An 18,833-nucleotide genomic window follows, 5' to 3' on the forward strand; every position below is an offset into this window, starting at 1 on the left:
CCGAAAGGGGAATGCCAGTTGATCGCTGAATGCGCGTTCGTGGGTTCGCTCACCATATCTGACGTAAGCAGCGTCGCGAAACGCATGCGCTGGGGTAAGATCACGCGCTGCGGACGACGTAAATTACCGCTATTGCGGTAGTAAGTAGTTTGTAGCAGTTAGTCGTCGGTTTCAATGAGTATCGTGATGACTGACTACACGAACGAGGAATACGCTGATATGCATCTGATTTACGGTCGGGCAGCTGGCAATGGGACACAACGGAGGATCTCATAGCGCCGATTGTCGTCGCTCCGGCAGTAGCGATGCTCCTGGCATCTTCGAGCGCATCCGCGAATCGTTTTTACGTCGTTCCAGACTGTGCAATGACATCAGCGGCCTCCACTTCCAACAACGCTTGCGATAGATTATAAAATAAATTTATTTACATTTATCATTGTACTTTTTGTCGTTCCAGCGTGACGTCGAAACCTGCGTGCGTTTTTCGCGATTTTAATCCTCTCAACGTGGATTGCGACACAATGTTCCATTGCAATTTTTGTTCCTCTCGATGCTTACCAACAACCCTCTGAGTTTGTCGGTCCATTAACGGAACACCCTGTATTTCTTAAAACACAGCAACCCGATTGAAAATGCAATCACTAAAAGCTATGTATCATCATCATCAGCAACAACCATTTTCAATCCACTGCTGGATGAAGGTCTCCTCTAAATTTTTCCATTCTGCTCTGTCTGATGCTTTAGCCACTTTCCTGATCTGATCAATCCATCTTGCGTGGGGACGCCTTCTCGGCTTTTTTTAACCAGTGTGTGCTACCAGCACTGACTTATGGAGCTGAAACATGGACACTCACAAGCAAGACGATACAAAGGCTACAGACAACACAAAGAAGCATGGAGAGATGTATGTTATGCATCACAAGGAGAGACAGAAAACGAATCATTTGGATAAGGAACCACACAAAGGTATATGTTATCAGGGAAAGAATCAAACGTTTGAAATGGAAATGGGCTGGACATATTGCAAGAAGACGGGACAACAGATGGACCACAAGTATTCTAGAGTGGTACCCTCGTGGTGTTAAACGTCCGAGAAAAACTATGTATACATGATAAAATATATAATACGGATTTTTTAGAACATTTTATTCGTTATTGGTCGTTACATAACTTTTGTTTTATCGGAAAATGCATGGCTTAGAACTCTTCTTCCCACTGCACAAGTGGATAATCCGTGCAGTTGCGTACTGTTTTCATTTCCTCGGGGTCCTGACACCTCCGGTAGAGAGAATGGTAGGTTGCCTTTAAAAAGAAAAGAAATTCGCTATCTTATTAATGATCACGGTCACATCATGACACGTTAGTAAATTAAGCTTTCCTAATTAATACATTTCTCAACATGCCGATGGGCGATAGAGCCTGGGCCTTGTTCGGTTCAAAAGGGTATATCTCTCGTATAAATTCTTACCCCACTTTCGTGTCGGCATTTGATGGTCCTGCATTTCAAACAGTCCTCGCATGGGCAATTGATGATGTATTTATTACCCATTCGCATATGTTCTGGCTCACCAAGGCACATATTCCCTGAAGATATAAGCGAAAAAAATTCCTAGGTAAACTTATTTTCCAAAACAGTATCGTATGAGCACACAATTGCATCCATATCAAATAATTTTCATGGCATGACTTTCATGCTTTCACCATGAATGGGGGAAAGGGTCTGGTTCTCAATTAACAATGTCTCATGATAACGGACACTCATGGGACCAAAAATTTTGTCCGCTATTGGGGAAGATACTGTCGCGTGTTTAAACGACGACATTGCAAAAGTTGCGGGTTAAACGATACCACAAATGTTGCATGTTAAAAGATACCACAAGTCTTAAACGTGGCCTCATGCCCAGTTTTTTTAGCGCGACATATTATATAATACAAAGAAATTATGAAAAGGACATTGCGAAAATAATACTACTTCAGTTTCACTTAGAGAATTAAAATGAAGAGCCAAAAAACTGGTACAGGCATGCGTATGCAAATAAAGAGATATGGAACCAATCAGAGTACGGCGCTGCGGTCGGCAACGCCTATATAACACAACAAGTGTCTGGCATAGTTGTTAGATCGGTTACTGCTGCTACAATGGCAGGTTATCGGGATTTAAGTGAGTTTGAACGTGGTGTTATAGTCGGCGCACGAGAGATGGGACATAGCATCTCCGAGGTAGCGATGAAATTTGGATTTTCACGTACGACCAATTTGGATTTTCACGAGTGTACCGTCAATATCGGGAATCCGGTAAAAAATTAAATCTACGACATCGATGCGGCCGGAAAAAGATCATGCAAGAACGGGACCAACGACGCCTGACGAGAATCATTAAACGTGACAGACGTGCAACACTTCCGCAAATTGCTACAGATTTCAATGCTGGGCCATCAACAAGTGTCAGCGTGCGAACCATTCAACGAAACATCATCGATATGGGCTTTCGGAGCCGAAGGCCCACTCGTTTACCCTTGATGACTGCGCGACACAAAGCTTTACGCCTCGCCTGGGTCCGACAACACCGACATTGGACTGTTGAGGACTGGAAACACGTTGCTTGGTCCGACGAGTCTCGGTTTGTACGGGTATGGAGACAACCTCATGAATCCATGGACCCTACATGTCAACAGGGGACTGTTTAAGCTGATGGAGACTCTGTGATGGTATGCGGCGTGTGCAGTTGGCGTGATATGGGACCCCTGATACGTCTAGATACGACTCTGACAGGTACGTAAGCATCCTGTCTGATCACCTGCACCCATTCATGTCCATTGTGCATTCCAAAGGACTTGGACAATTTCAGCAGGACAATGCGACACCCCGCACGTCCAGAATTGCTACAAAGTGGCTCCAGGAACACTCTTCTGACTTTAGACACTTCCGCTGGCCACCTAAATCCCCAGACATGAACATTATTGAACATATCTGGGATGCCTTGCAACGTGCTGTTCAGAAGAGATCTCCACCCCCTCTTACTCCTACGGATTTATGGACAGCCCTGCAGGATTCATGGTGTCAATTACCTCCAGCACTACTTCAGACATTAGTCGAGTCCATACCACGTCGTGTTGCGGTACTTCTGCGGGCTCGCGGAGGCCCTACATGATATTAGGCAGGTGTACCAGTCTTTTTGGCTCTTCAGTGTACAAGTTAATTTTATTTATTCGTGGTAATCCTTAGTAGAGCTTCGTTTTTACGACTTTCCGCATTTACACGACGTTCGGCTTCGGTCGCAATTGGCTCCTACACATTTTAATGTTAAAATGAATGTTATTGCAAAAGTGAGACATCGGTGGTTATGCATAATCACCAAATCTCTCGATAAAGAAATTTTTATTGAATTCCACTACATTTATCAGTTTTACTGGCTATTATGCATAATTCTCTAAGCCCGGGATTACACTATAAAAGTTTGATGAAAGATCTTTTATAAAACTTGAAAAATCCAACCAATAGGCGCATTCGAGAGAATGCAACCGGTAATCTTATTGGTTGAATTTTTCACGTTTTATCCGTTTATTTTTACCCGTACATGATACGCGCACTAACGTATTTTGCAATAGGAATTGAATTTGAATTAAAATAAGTGTGAAGAAGATAAAAACATAAAAACCACATTATCAGTCTTGTAATGTTGAATTTCTTCATACGTATCAACGCGTGCAAACAAAACCAACATTAACATTCGGAATCGGCATCTTCCTGGACCATAGTTACGTATGTTCTAGTTAATCAAGTAATTAATTGACGGATTATCATATTTACCAATACGATCTTGGGATTATACGTAATCGCCGTTGAACATGATAAATTCTTCGATTTATGAACAAAAATTAATAAATTAGAGTTTGCAGGATTTTACTGTCCCTAACGGAGAATGAAATATACATTAAAGTCTTATTCTACGGGACCGGGGATCAGAAACGTGTCTGTTAACGGTAAGTGTCCGTAAGGGGAGGTTCCACCATACTGTAGCATGTAAATTAGTATGAATGTTGTGCTCAGGCCTCGCGTATACGGCATAATTGCCCCTTATGCGGAAATTAAGCCTTACATGAATAATATCCCAAAAAAAAAAAATAATAATAAGGAATAGTATTTGGAATATTCACGAATTTTACTCGGAATACTTCCTATGTGTTCGCACTCTTATCGTCTTATGTAACATATCGTGAAATAAGGAACACTATACAGGGTGTCCACTTTTATAGTTGTTCAACAACTGTTATTCCTGAACAGTTAGCCTCAGAGGTAACTTCCAATCAAAAAATGAAATGTTTCAAATGTTGTCGCACATCACCAAGGGATTTTTTATACGGTCCTTACAAATTATACTTAGTAAAATGTTCTTTTCTTTTTTTCATTGGCATGTTTCACAAATAAAATGAAAATAAACAAAAAAAAAAAATATTCCATTCCTTTAAGACAAAAACTGGCTCCGACATTTTTCAAAATGAATTTAAAGCTTGAATATGGGGAATCATGTACAAACTAACGGTACTTCAGTGATTAAAATTTTTTTTTACTATTTTAACCGCTTTGCTTACAAGCGATTGGCAAGGAATTTGGATCTTCTCTGTTTGTCGAATCGATGATAAATGTGATGATCTTGTTCTAACGTAATGACATATTAGAAAAGGAAGGAAAAAAAAAATAAAAAAGTAAGGAAAAAAAACAAATGAAAAGGAAAACAGTATATTATCTATAATGCTTATACAGATAAGAAAAAGTAGGTATGAAGTATATTTCTCTTTTCACCCTCACCTACCTGTTCTCCTTTCCCTCTTATGTACATGTGTATATAGTAGAACCTATATAACCTACGAGTAGAAACTTTTTACCTCCTCATGACGGAGGGAAAAAGAACTACTTTCTTTTCATAGGGTTGGTTTCATTTCGTGTTGGTGAGGAAAGAAAACGGATAGACTTGTTTGAATTTATTCCACTCGCGTTTGGAAGCAATATTGCGTCCTTGGTCGTAAAGTGGTTAAATTGTAGTATTATTTAGAAATACCTACCCTAGCAAGTCCTTATGTTACACCATTGAATGGAATTTTTTCAAAAAACCACACGGTATTAGTAATCACGCATAAATTTTTATACTGCTCTCAAGAAATGAGGCGTTTTCTGATGGAGAAATTTCCAAAAATTCCCAAAATTCAACGTTTTATAATTTTTAGTTCAGCTTCGGTAGTGAAATTATAGACTTTGGTGTGAAACCGTCTTTTAAATTATCTGACAAAATGTTCCGAACCAAATCCCTCAAATATTCGCATCTCAGGAAGGTATTCAGAATCTATTAGTGTTTTTGATGTCTGCTGGTAGATCTCATCAAGACGAATCCAGTGGTACTAGCCCCACTTTAATACCTCTTCCGGTCTGGGCACAAGACCCGCGGCCAGCTTTCGTAACGAAATTGTTTTACTCTATACTTAAGGAAATTCGCAACGCAAATAAAAGCTAATGGTATTGTCTGATAGGCAATTCTGAGATAAATTCGATGATAAGACTCTGGTTTTAATAAATCTTCCGATCTGGGTACCAGGCACGCGGCCCGCATTCTTAACGAAATTGTTTACGCTATATCTTGGGAGATTCGCAACGCAAATAGATGACATTGGTATCGTCCTTTAGCTACTCCAAAGACAAATCCGATGATTCTAATTTCATTATGTTAATACCTACCACATAGGCACAAAAAACGTAAAAACTTACGGCCATGTCAAAGACATAACCTACCCCAATTATTATTATTATTATTTTGTTAAACATGGCAGTGCATGAAGATAAATATGACCCAATAACCGCAACAAAAACTCAATTTCGTAACTTTTTAAGAAATACAATATATATATATATATGTATATATATATTGGGTTCCAGATGATGTGTGACGACATTTGAAACATTTTTTGTGAGTAGAGGTTAACTCTACAGATTTAAGAATTAGCTTTTTCAGATAACAATAAGAATGAACAATCTGTACTTTACACAAAAATTGCCACGTTTTTAAGACAAATAAATCACACTGGTCGAATGGTCGACGCGTTTCGGCTCTTCAATGGAGAGCCGTCATCAGGACCTCGTGGTCAGAACTCACACGAATGAAGAGTGATGTTTACGTCTGGTCGTCCGAAGAGTTCGCCTTTGTATTTGCTGCGTCCGAGTGGTCTTTGGATGCGAATTGGGGAGCCATCTGTTGTAAAGTGTTGAAAGTTTTTTCACGACTGAGGTTAATAAAGCCTGTCCAAGCTGACGAAATAGGTGGTGTGTTTCTTCCATCATTAACGAGGAAATTCTGGCATGTTTTGATGAAATATCCCTCGAGAAAATTCAATTCCGAATTGTGTGTTGCTTTTTTAAAAACAAATGCTTTGTCAAAATCAAAATGATGTGAATGTTGCCAGCAGTGTTGGGCAATAGCCGAATTATCCGTCCGTCCCTTCTCAACATGCCTTCGGTGTTCGAGAACTCGAATATTTAGATTTCTTCTAGTTTGGCCAATATATCCATTTTCACAATTCTTGCATGGGATGAAGTAGATACCAGATTCTTTGGAGGGTGAGATAGGATCTTTCAGATGGGAAAAGGTGAGTATATTTGTTGGCTGGAATATTGTATGGAAGTCAAATTTCTTGAAGATAGAAGAGATCATGAAACTTGAAGAAACGAATGGAAGAACAACGGTATTAGAAAACTGTTTTGAGTCAGCTGGGAGCAGGTTCGTGGTGCATGTCTGGGTCATTTTTCTGAGGACCTTGTCGATGATAAAAGGTGAAAAACCCCGATTAGAAGCGATGTCACGAAGGATATTGAGTTCATTCTGGAGGGAGGCTGAATCACTGCAAAGTTTTTTTTGCTCGATGAACAAAAGAAGAAAATGCCGAAAGTTTCTGATGGGGGATATCTTCAAGAAATTTGACTTCCATACAATATTCCAGCCAACAAATATACTCACCTTTTCCCATCTGAAAGATCCTATCTCACCCTCCAAAGAATCTGGTATCTACTTCATCCCATGCAAGAATTGTGAAAATGGATATATTGGCCAAACTAGAAGAAATCTAAATATTCGAGTTCTCGAACACCGAAGGCATGTTGAGAAGGGACGGACGGATAATTCGGCTATTGCCCAACACTGCTGGCAACATTCACATCATTTTGATTTTGACAAAGCATTTGTTTTTAAAAAAGCAACACACAATTCGGAATTGAATTTTCTCGAGGGATATTTCATCAAAACATGCCAGAATTTCCTCGTTAATGATGGAAGAAACACACCACCTATTTCGTCAGCTTGGACAGGCTTTATTAACCTCAGTCGTGAAAAAACTTTCAACACTTTACAACAGATGGCTCCCCAATTCGCATCCAAAGACCACTCGGACGCAGCAAATACAAAGGCGAACTCTTCGGACGACCAGACGTAAACATCACTCTTCATTCGTGTGAGTTCTGACCACGAGGTCCTGATGACGGCTCTCCATTGAAGAGCCGAAACGCGTCGACCATTCGACCAGTGTGATTTATTTGTCTTAAAAACGTGGCAATTTTTGTGTAAATTAAAACCAGGCAAAGTTACTCATTTTTTTGTGATAATCTGTACTTGTATATATATTATATTAATATAATATATATACAGTACAATATATAATAAGTATATATATATCATATTAACATATCATTATAAGCAGTGAACTTGACATAATTAGAGCTGGTCCAACTAATGGATCAGTTGTTAATCGCAGTTAAAATTTTTAGTTCAGTTAATCGACTCAATCCAATTAAAATTCTATTAAAATTTTTATCAAAAGTTGATAATTTATTTTCATTTGTTTGGTAAAATTTACTAGATGTCTTAAATTATGTTCCTGGGTTCCATTTCAAGTAAGTGACCATCAAAATGTTTGAATCAATATTTTGATCAAATTTTTCCACATGCGAGAAATACAAGTCGGTTCAACGAAAACTGGGTGATATATATATATATATATATGATTTCAGTTCCAAATTACTTTCGATGGAAGTTTTAGAGGAAAAGAATGACATTTTTTGTTCCCACTGTAACAGCATTTTCGAACTCGGGAAACATTAGCACAACCTACCCCCCCCCCCGTCCGTCCGTCCAGTACTATCTGGAAGCAGTTTCTAGGAAGGACAGTAACATCCTAGCATCCTAACCGAACGGTATTCCATATTCCAAGGAAAGGTCACCGCCGGATGATGATATCATCTTTCCTCCCCCTTAGTCCCAAGATCAACCACACAGGCAAACAAAGGACTGGACCCGTGCCAGCTAACACAACCCCCCCCCCTCCCCCAGTGCGACCACGAGCACTCTCTGCCAACACCTCCTATAACTACAGCTATAGATGGCGTTGGCACTGCCGAGCACCCACCAACCAGAGAATCATATGTTGTGCTGGAGAAACTAATATACAGGCAGTACTCAGCTGTGGGAGCCGAATAGGGCACTTCACAGGTCCTGAGACATGGTATTGTTGCATGCCAATTAGAGAACAGACAAATATAGAAACATAACTACACATCAATACGATACCGAAGCAGAGTTAACACTGGAAAACATTACAATGTTGTCGCTAGAATGTTGATCAAAAACATCTCGGTTGTCCTTGCTATGGATAACAAGTCGAGTCAAAACAACACCCCGCGGTCCTGGCGTTGGGTAGCAAACCTAAAACAACATCTCAGCCACCATCCCCGCTCAGGGTAGTGACCGGAAAGTTCTCGACTAGGGGTGGCTGTAGTAGCCATGTGGCCATATAAGGCAGTAGATCAAAATGAATGTAAATATGGGAGGATAATAACAGTGCCGTCTTAACGTATGGGCCCACCCAGGCATTGCTCGGGGACCTCAAGAGAAAAGGGGGTAAAGATAAGATGCGGTGGAAATTTCGTCTGAAGATCGAAAGTAGTTTCGAAATCAGTGACTAACCTAAAATGACTGATTTTCTTAACAAACAACATGATCCCAGTGAAGAAACTCCACTCCGGAATGCTAAAATGTTCAGTATCCGCAGTCTTAATTTCTTAATCTATTCCAATATTTTTATAAAAAAAAGTTTCCTAATAGGTTTGTTATAAAGTAATAGCCATTTGAAAACTCCATTAATAATCTATTAAAAATCGATTAATCGATTAATTCTTTTTATTAATCAGTTAAAAAATTTTAACCGATTCCCAGCCCTAGTAAAAATGGTATTATGAACATGCTAAATCCCTTAAAAAAACTGTCATATTATACGATAAATCAGGTCAAATATTCTAAGTTTATGGGGTCTGGGAAATATAAAATAAAAATTTAGACCAAGTTATGGTGTGTAGGGGGTTTTAAACTTTCTCAGCAATGACCCAAAATCAACAACAAGATCAGCTTCGCGACAAATGGGACTGTTTTTTTTTCGAAATGTAAAACCAGTAACGCAATACGTACGTTTATAACAGGCTGTGAGCGGATTTGAATGACTCATCTATAAGTAAGCCTCTGCGAATCCAAGTTTGGGTCGTGACTTGACTCATAGCTGAAGAATCCCTGGCTGTAAGAAGATTTTTACGGCCTATTTTGGATGCCACTGCGAATCGATTTCGGTGTCGTGACCCACAGCTCAAGAATCTTTGGCTATAAAAGTGTTTGCACGACTTTTTTTTTGGAAACCATTGCAAATCGAGTTTGGGTCGTGACCCATGGCTCAAGTCATACTGACGGGCTTGCATCGCGAGTTCCCAGGTTCGAACCCCACCGGCACCACTGTGGTAGTCAGCTGAAGTTGGTTTTCAGTAGTTCCCAACTTCGAGCCGATCTCCCCGTTAAAAAGTCACGCCACAGGGAGCAACAGGCCTACGAACGATACAAATATTCAATCATTATCCTTCACTCATTTCACTTCTGAAACTTAGATGGCAGCACTGAAACATCAGATACAATACTAGATACGCACCCATACTGTTAGGTACGCACTCTTTCACTTCCGATATAACTCACTAGGCAGTAAATTACCCATGGCGATAGACCTGAGTTGTGCTCGGTTTGAAAGAAAGGAAAAAAAAGAACAAAAAGCTCAAGAATCACTGGCTTCAAGAGGGTTTGTACTATCCGTTTCGGAAGCCATTGCGGATCAAGTTTGGATCGTCACCCATAGCTCAAGAATCTCTGACTCTGAAAGTAAATTTCTACGATTCCTTTTTGAAAGACATTACGAATAAAGTTTCCGTCGTGAGACATTATTCGAAAATACTCGGCTATAAGTGGGTTTATACGACCCATCCCGTAACCCCCTACGACCCATAGGTTAAGAACCCTGGCTCTATGGGTTTTTTCTTGGCAATCGTAGATGTTTTCTGATACAGTGGAGCCCGCTATATACTTGGGATCGTTGATCGCAGTGCCGTAACCAGCCATTTCTGTGACCTGTTCCAGAATTTGCATTTAGGCCCATTCTGCGCCCTCCCCCCTTCCAAGTGGGCCCTGTGCGGGTGCACCTGTTACACCTGCCTAGTTACGGCACTGGATGATCGCACATGTTTTTTTTTTTTTTTAATTCGGTTAATAATTGTCACTCGATTGTAATCAATACACTTACCTTGCTTGATATACGGTAAACAGTAGCTCCTTAACTTGAAGAATCGCTCCGAGCAACATTCGTATGCTCCGCACTCTTCTTGTTTTGCACACGGTTTCTTGATCTACAACAGAATATATGACAAACTTATAAAAAACTTTTTTTTTTCCTTCTAAATCAATGAAATAGTTCCAAAAATTTTGATGTCATTATTGACATATTTTTAGGGGTTTCTTTATGGGGGGAAAAAAATACAAATAATTCAAACTTGCCGATTCTGTCGAATGCAAAACAAACAGCAACGCAAACGTGGCGCTCGCTAGAATTGAAGTACCAAACCACATGGTGATAGTGGCGTTGCTAAGGGATTACTGAAGCACCGCATGCGTTTTGGTAGGTCCTAGGGAAGTAAACACGACTGCGTATCGCAAATGCATCAAAGCATGAATCGGGAACGGTTAAGCCCTGAATAGGAATTCAAGAACGCAATATAGCAAATCTTTTTTTTTCATTCATCAACAATACGACTTTGATATATCCGAGGTGAAAAAGTAGAGTCACGGGACATTTTAGGTGTGAAAAAACACACGGTGGGACTTCGATTAACGAGCACAATTCGTTTCGTGAACGTGCTCGTTATCCGAATCACTCGTATATCGAATCAGACTTCCTTGTAGGAAATAATGGAAACTTCGGATAATTCGTTCCACAATCATTCCTTCACCTAAAAATGACCAATAAAAACGGCATTAAATCAGTAATACAACACCATAGCAATACAGTCAACGCCGCTTATTAAAATCATGGATAATGTTATCATTTGGGTATTGTTGTCACTTTTCTTTTCAAAGAACGGAACGGACCAATATATGGGGAAAAAATTTTTCGTTTATAGTTTGTCAGGAATTCGGATAATATTATCCATTTTTGTTCCCATCGAAATTTTTTTTTTTTGCGCATTCTCAAGCCAAGGTTCAACTAAACTTATTTTTCGTCCTGTAAGTTATCGTTATCAGGCTGCAAGACAATGAAGGAGACTATAAGGAATATAATACTATAAGGAATATAAGGAGACTATAAGGACTATAATGAAGGAGACTATATATTATAGAAAATGTTCTCCCTCTCTCCTCTCCTCTTCCCTATTGACAAATATTTCCGTTCTTATTGTCATAAATTAGTTCGTATAATATTCGCTGTGATTCATGTACGTGTGAACCTACTTTTGCAATGGCTTTCCTGTAGTGATAAGGCAAATGTGTGACAAAAAAAAAAAAGGCTTTCCTTCAGTTTTTGATCAGTTTCTTTCAATTGACTAGATTCAAATTTCTTTTTCCGAGGGACTTTCTGAATTCATATAGGCCTCTATGAAACGTATTGTTACATTAAAAAAATGTCGTAATTCTCGTGTGATATATAAAGATCCCACGTACGCCTATCAGCCTATAGCACAAGTACAAACTGCCCCACCTCGCCGCTCACAAAGAAAAAAGAAACTGATCAACTACAAAGAAGACTGACTGATAGCACAAGACCAGTATAATGTCATGGAAATCGAACGATTTAAATTGAGGATGAAATCGATTATGAATTTTATCTGATTTTTATTATTGATTTCAATATGCGATTTAGGACTTTATATTCGAATTAAGATTTAATATGGAATATATAGGATTATATGCTTGATTTCCGATTGTATACGTAGATTTGTGATCTCGCAATTGATTTTATACTTAGATTATGATTTTATAGTTGTTATGATTGTAATGTATATTTTGTAATGTATGCTTTTTTATGAATAAATTGCCAGAGGTATCCAGTCCGTGTGGACAATGAGCCGATATTGCCATATGGCGATGTGGTCTGGGTATCTTTCGGTTTGACGGCCTTCCTTTTAACGTACAAAATTACCTGCAAAAATGTATTAAAAATATTGCGGATTTTTCCCAACCTAGACTAGCCTTTGAGATTTTTCTCATTGACTTCAGCCTGCCAGGCCTTTTGTAAGCCGCTGTAATAGCCCTGAGGACAGATCTCGGCATCAAATTCTCTCATTCCGCAAGGACACGGCCTCCTTTACAAATATTGGTTCCTGTTCGTGAGCTAGCTGAGGGGGGGTCTTCAACATTTGGCCATCGGAGTTTTTGTCGTGTCCCCACCGATCATTTTCGGAAAATGGTTGAAAACGTTCAAGAACGATTAATTCTAGAATTAATGAAAGAAATAATTTCGGAATTCGTAAAAGAAATAATTGATTTCGGAATTGGTAAAAGAAATGATTCTAGAATAAATGGCAGATAATTCCAGAATTGATGAAAATACGGAATTACTGTAAAAAATAATTTTTGAATTTTTGAAACAAATAACTGCAGAATTAGTGGAAAAAAATAACATAAATCAATGAGAGAAATAATTTCATAATTTCTGATGGAGTTTATTTCAAAGAATAATTACATAATTATTGAAAGAAATTATTACAAGTTACATACATATTGAAAAAGGAAATAATGTCACAAAATTACATTATTAAAGAATCATTTAAAGTGATTTCAGATTAAAATTAATCTCGGAACTAATTCATTTGGCATGCTTGCCCGGTGTGCAAGGAGACCTGGGTTCGAGTCCCGGAGGAGACAAGATAGCTTTGCTTTCCGAGTTCACTTCAGCATAATATCCGGACCAGCATATACCGGAGAATATCTGTTTCTATTAATTAATTTATTTAGTAATTAATCAATAACTTTCAGAATTCTTTAAAACAATTATTTCAGAACCAATCGGAACTGATAATTAATAAAAGAAATAATTTCAGAATAAATGAAAGTCTTCAATAATTTTTGTCCCTGTTTAACTCGGGGCTCTATGGGCCCCTTCTATTAAGATTCCGTAAAATTACACGAGTTGGTGACCCGCGGGCTTCGTGGGAAGTTTCAATTTGGCCAGCCGTGTCTGAAAGGTTGTAGACCCTCTGAGCTAGTCCCTCAAAGTCACGTTCCATAATGCAATCAGCCCACAGTTTTTTTTTTCAAACAGAATTAAAATCAAACAAACTTCAAGCTCATATTATCGTAGTTAGAATACTAGTTTTGTATCGTAAACAATCACGCTCACACGTGTGCTCATTTTTCGAGGGGGGGCACGCTTACCGGAGACCGTAGGAAAGAATATTACCCACAATTCCCCAGCACGTGAGGAAAACTATCAGCTCAGTTACGATAAAGTGAAGATAAATAAACAAATCCAAAATTTCTTGTTCCTAATAGCAAATCATCGCTTCTTAACCGCGTCAAAATTTGTTCAAATTTTTTTGCTCGTTCTGCGAATTGCTCGTTAACCGAATCGCTTGCTAACCGAAGTTCCACTGTATATATATATATATATATAGAAAAAAAAACGGAAAGAAATAAGCGTTTTTTTATAGGCTATGTATGAATAATTTATCAAGTGCGAATTATTGTCTGTGTTGCTTGTATGAGGTTATTGAAGAAAGAAAACAAGTGATCGAGCTATAAAACCTGACAAAATATCGGACATAAAAAATGGAGAACGTTTGACTTTCCAGATATGCGAAGGTTACGATGTGTGTTTTGAGTCGAATCGTTCTGAAATGAATTGACTACTATGCGTTTGTCCGAACTTGCATGCATACCTAAACCTTGAATTTTCGACAACGAGACGTATATAAACTTCAAGCATTATTAGATCAATGGTTCTTCATCTTTCTTTCATCCCCTATGCAATACGATTTACCTTCCCACATCCCCCTTGGATAATGTGTTTCCTATTTGCCAAAAAATTCAGTTTTTTAAATTAATTACATTAGTTGTACCTGTCAGTTAATTTTTACAAATTCTTTTACATATTATTAAATTCACTTTTTGGCTGTGGTATCATAAATAGTTTCGGCTTTTTTTTGGTTGAAAATTCAAAAAATATAAACTAAGAAAAGATTTAATGAGTTGTTTTTGATTAATTAATGCTAGACGAACTATAATATTAATATGTTGTTTGGTACTTGATTAAATTTTTTAATCAAAGTTAAGCGCAACATGCTAATAACACGAGGTACGAATGTATAAATAGACCAGAAAATATTTTGGAATAGTATTTTTCCTCAATCGAAATGAAAAACAAGTCCGACCGCTAACTACTACTACTAAACCCCACGTACACCTCGTCCATATTCCTCTGCAGAATTTCTAACGAATTCATACATGTTGGGCATGTCCGTGTTGTGAACCTACGTGAAGCTCGTTTCTTTGCGATGCTTGTTATAGTGCTGCTATCTACCCCATATTTTTTGAACTATGAGTGAAGTGTAATGTTACGATCGCTAACTGAAAAAGAAACTTTTGCGGTCGGCTATGATTCATATTTTTAAAGAATCGAAAAATTCAATTTTTCTCATCATCGTAGTTTTTCTGAATAATCAGTTTTCGCTTTTCATCTCCGCACACCCTCAAAACCATTTTGTCGCACCCCCGGTTAAGAACCACTGCTTTAGATGCTTATGGTATAACAATAATAAGATATAAACGAACTGATTCTGCCTCGTGAAATGCAGAAAAAAATAAGTAAATAAAGACTAAATTAAATTTTTCTGCAAATCATAACCATTGATTGTCATCAAATGTCCGATAGGCAAAATAGGACGTAACAAGAGAGTGAAGAAGAAACTATAATTAGAATTATGTTTTTGTAATAATACATTTATAGACAATCTGGGATCAATTATTTATAAGGTATCCCTAAGGGATACACGTATCATTGGCTGGGAACCACTGACTTGAATAATATGCGAAATGACTTGCATTTCATGAACCGGCAAAGTTTCTCATTGTTGTAAGTGTTGCTTTTCGAAAGAAAGCAGTTTTTGAAATTTTATTGATCCACATTATAACTCCCAAATTTGAAATTGCGAAACTTTCGCAAATTGCCACCTATTTTCAAGAAGAAGTTTTTTTTCCCTATTTGGCGAGCTGATAACTGCTCCTCCCCCAACAAGAAAATTACTCCGCCCATCGCTTTTATTTCCCCTCACAAGTAGGGTGACCATACGTCCCGTATTTCCAGGGACAGTCCCGGTATTTTCTGTTTTTTTGGCCGTCCCGACTTTTTGGCAAAAGTGTCCCGGTTTTTCCCGTATTTTACACGAAGCCAACTTGAATTTTTATTCTTTATTGAAGTCAAAGATTGACATTATTTTTCAACTCGTAAATTATTTTACGATAATTACAACTACATGTGAGAATATTAATCTCCCACATTTGCCTTGAACGTCTGTCTTTCGTGGAATACATTGTAATTCACTGCAATTTGCATCATTTCCCGCCATTGTGATTTTTCCGTAATTTCATTATATTTTCCCGTATTTGGAAACGCAATGTCCCGTATTTCTCTCGAGGAAATATGGTCAGCCTACTCACAAGGTCACAAGTTTCCGCACTTTTCAAAAATTGTCTACTCTTTGCTGATGATTTGAAGATTTTTAAAAGTATTGATTGTATTGATGTATGCTATAGCCTTCAAAATGAGCTGTCTTTACTTCACGAATGGTGTTTACTCAATAGACTTAATCTCAATATTGATAAATGTTTTGTTCTTTCATTCACTCACAAAAAGAAACCAATTTTTTTTACGTATAACATTAATAATAGTCAATTGCTTAGAAGAACCTCTGCGACCGATTTGGGAGTTATTTATAGTACCAATTTTAACTTTGCTGATCACATTAAAAATCTTTGCTCTGTGTCATATAAAAAACTTGGTTTGCTTAAAAGAATGTCGAGAGATTTCAAGGATAGTAATACGTTAATATCCCTTTTTAATACGCTTATAAGATCTAGACTTGAATATGCTTCAATTATCTGGAACCCATTTCACGCTTGCCATATTATGAGTCTTGAAATTATTCAAAACAATTTTCTAAGGTATTTATATTTAAAAAAATATGGTCCTTATAACAATATTCTATCTGCCACTCATCTACGAAACAGTTTCAATGTCAATAGCTTACAAAAACGCAGAGAGTACTTGCTCGGTATTTTTTTCAAGAAACTGTTGACTAACCAAATTGATTGTATACCAATTCTTAATGAAATCTGTTTCAATATTAAGTGTCACAATACAAGATCTAATTGTTTATTTGCCATCAAATCATATAATACTAATATTGGTAATTTCTGTGCTATAAACAGATTTTCTGAATTTTATAATGCGCTTCCTCAACATCTGGATATTTTTCATTCGTCTGTTACCGACTTTAGAAGATTTTTGCTGTGATTGCGTTGTATATATCTTTGTATAGAATTTTTGTATTTTGCGTAATTCTTTGTTACTTTTTATTTGTCTTTTGTGTACTTTATCATGTCGCTTTTTCTATTCTGTGCAAATTTTTATTTTTACTGCAAGCTGTAATTGGGTTTAAACCTGTAGCTTTGTTTTATAAATAAATAAATAAATAAAATCACCTACCTTTAGTGTGTGGCTATCTGAGAAGAGAAATACTTTTTTTTTTTTAAATCTTTTTCCAATTATTTATACCGTATACTTTTTTTAACCGTGCTGAAAGAAGGGTGGAACACACACAGTCTATTTTTCTCGCTCCTTCTCTTATCTAACCTTGAACAAGTGTTGTTTCCGTCCACTGGCAGTTGATTGATTTGGGGGGGGGGGGGATGAAAAACATGTTTCACTGTAGAAACAATTTTAACACATTTTTAGATGCCGAGGTATTTCGGGGTGGCTAAAATAAAGCAGATCAACTTGAACGAGATATCTCGGGATCACCACTGAATGGGTTAAAAAATAAACATATGTCCGTTAAATTTTAAGACTGCTATTGTCATTTCTTGATAGAAAACTGAAATTAACAAAAACAAACATAAAGGTACAAATTGGGGACTCATCTTGCCATCTTGCAGGGTTAGCAGACGTTCTGCTTTCATAGGAAATGTCCTCCTTTTTGATGTCATTTCAAGCATCCTCCTGCGTTTCTGAAAAATCACCCTTTTGTACCCTTTCTCATTTTTCCGGAATTATTACCGAAATTAGATAAATGAGAATCTAATAGAAGAGGAGAGATATCGAAAAAAATATCTTTTTACTTTACAGTAATGTACACAACCACACAGCTTAGTCAATCTACTAAAGCTGTTGCCCACAACCCAGTCGTGTTCGAAGGTGTCCCCATCCATTTGCGATTTGGTCAGCTCATTTCTGTGTCTGATGCATGCAGATAGAAAAAAGCTCTTGAATTCGTCCAGACTTTGTTTACTTTGATACTAACATTTCAAAATGTTTCAAAGCAGTTTCATTATATAGATGGTAGCCTGGGTTGCAATTCCTTCTTGTGATTCAAGCAACAACCTTTCGTGATTTTCTATAAATGTGATCATTTCACATTTTTAGATTACGATAATAGTCACCGCCATTGGGTTAATATGGCAGTGATGATTATAATCGGAACTGGACTCTACGAGACAAGGACACTTAAGGCATTCCCTTCCCCCATAATAATGATCATAACACCAATTTGCCCGAGGTGCATAATCTTGAGACGAACCTCGTGATTGCCCTCTCTCCACCCCCCCCCCGGCAAATTGATTATTATAAAAGTACAAATGTTGTTACCAAAATTTTTAGTTTGCATTCCATAGAAAAATGCTACGACAGTTAGGTATAAATGCAAACACAAGGCCACAACAGGCAAAAATGTCCAACGCGGTGGCTGAGAAAAAGATGCCCGTAACAAATATGTATGCCACATACTTCCAACTCCCAATTAAAAATGCAGTCATAAAACTGAAGACTATATATGTGTATATATAGTCTAATAAAATATAAAGCAATGCCCATGTAAAATATAAAACAATGCCCATGAAACTTATTTATGATTTTTTTGTCTTATTCTAAGTATGGATAGCTCTCGATTTATCTCAACATGTTTATCGTATTTATTTTTAAACATGTTAATTGTGTTTGCATTTACTACCCCCAGGGGTAAGCTATTTCATTTATTAACATTCTATTAGAGAAAAATTCCCTGCGACACCATAAACATGTTTAGGAAGGAGAGAAAATTCAACTGCCCCTCCTGCGGGGAGAATCGAACCCACGTCCTTTCGCTTTCCGGTTGAACATCCAAGACCACTAGACTAGAGGATAAGGGAGTTAAAAACCTTCGTATGGATAGCGGAGAGTGACATC

General features: G+C 37.7%; 1 protein-coding gene across 1 annotated transcript; it reads right to left on the reverse strand.

Moving 5' to 3' along the window:
* Nucleotides 1-1,144: 1,144 nt before the first annotated feature.
* LOC149088658 (uncharacterized) lies at nt 1,145-11,130 on the reverse strand. The gene is made up of 4 exons (XM_089253067.1): nt 10,898-11,130; nt 10,647-10,749; nt 1,469-1,584; nt 1,145-1,302 (listed from the first exon to the last, which is right to left on the reverse strand). Exons 1-4 carry the CDS (start codon nt 10,967-10,969, stop codon nt 1,198-1,200), a joined length of 396 nt encoding a protein of 131 aa, XP_089109193.1. The 5' UTR covers nt 10,970-11,130; the 3' UTR covers nt 1,145-1,197.
* Nucleotides 11,131-18,833: the final 7,703 nt, after the last annotated feature.

This window comes from Pholcus phalangioides, unplaced genomic scaffold, assembly GCF_987345545.1.
Source record: "Pholcus phalangioides strain wild (caught in Gottingen) unplaced genomic scaffold, Ppha-v1.0 ptg000003l_1, whole genome shotgun sequence".
NCBI lineage: Eukaryota > Metazoa > Arthropoda > Arachnida > Araneae > Pholcidae > Pholcus > Pholcus phalangioides.

Bases quoted from the DNA above. Each gene is read 5' to 3' on its own strand.
- LOC149088658 (XM_089253067.1), bottom strand. From the start codon at position 10,969: ATGTGGTTTGGTACTTCAATTCTAGCGAGCGCCACGTTTGCGTTGCTG. The intron at 1,585-10,646 runs GTAAGTGTATTG...TTATATCTTCAG, and splicing joins TTTACCGTATATCAAGCAAG to GGAATATGTGCCTTGGTGAG. The intron at 1,303-1,468 runs GTAAGAATTTAT...TTCTTTTTAAAG, and splicing joins AATGCCGACACGAAAGTGGG to GCAACCTACCATTCTCTCTA.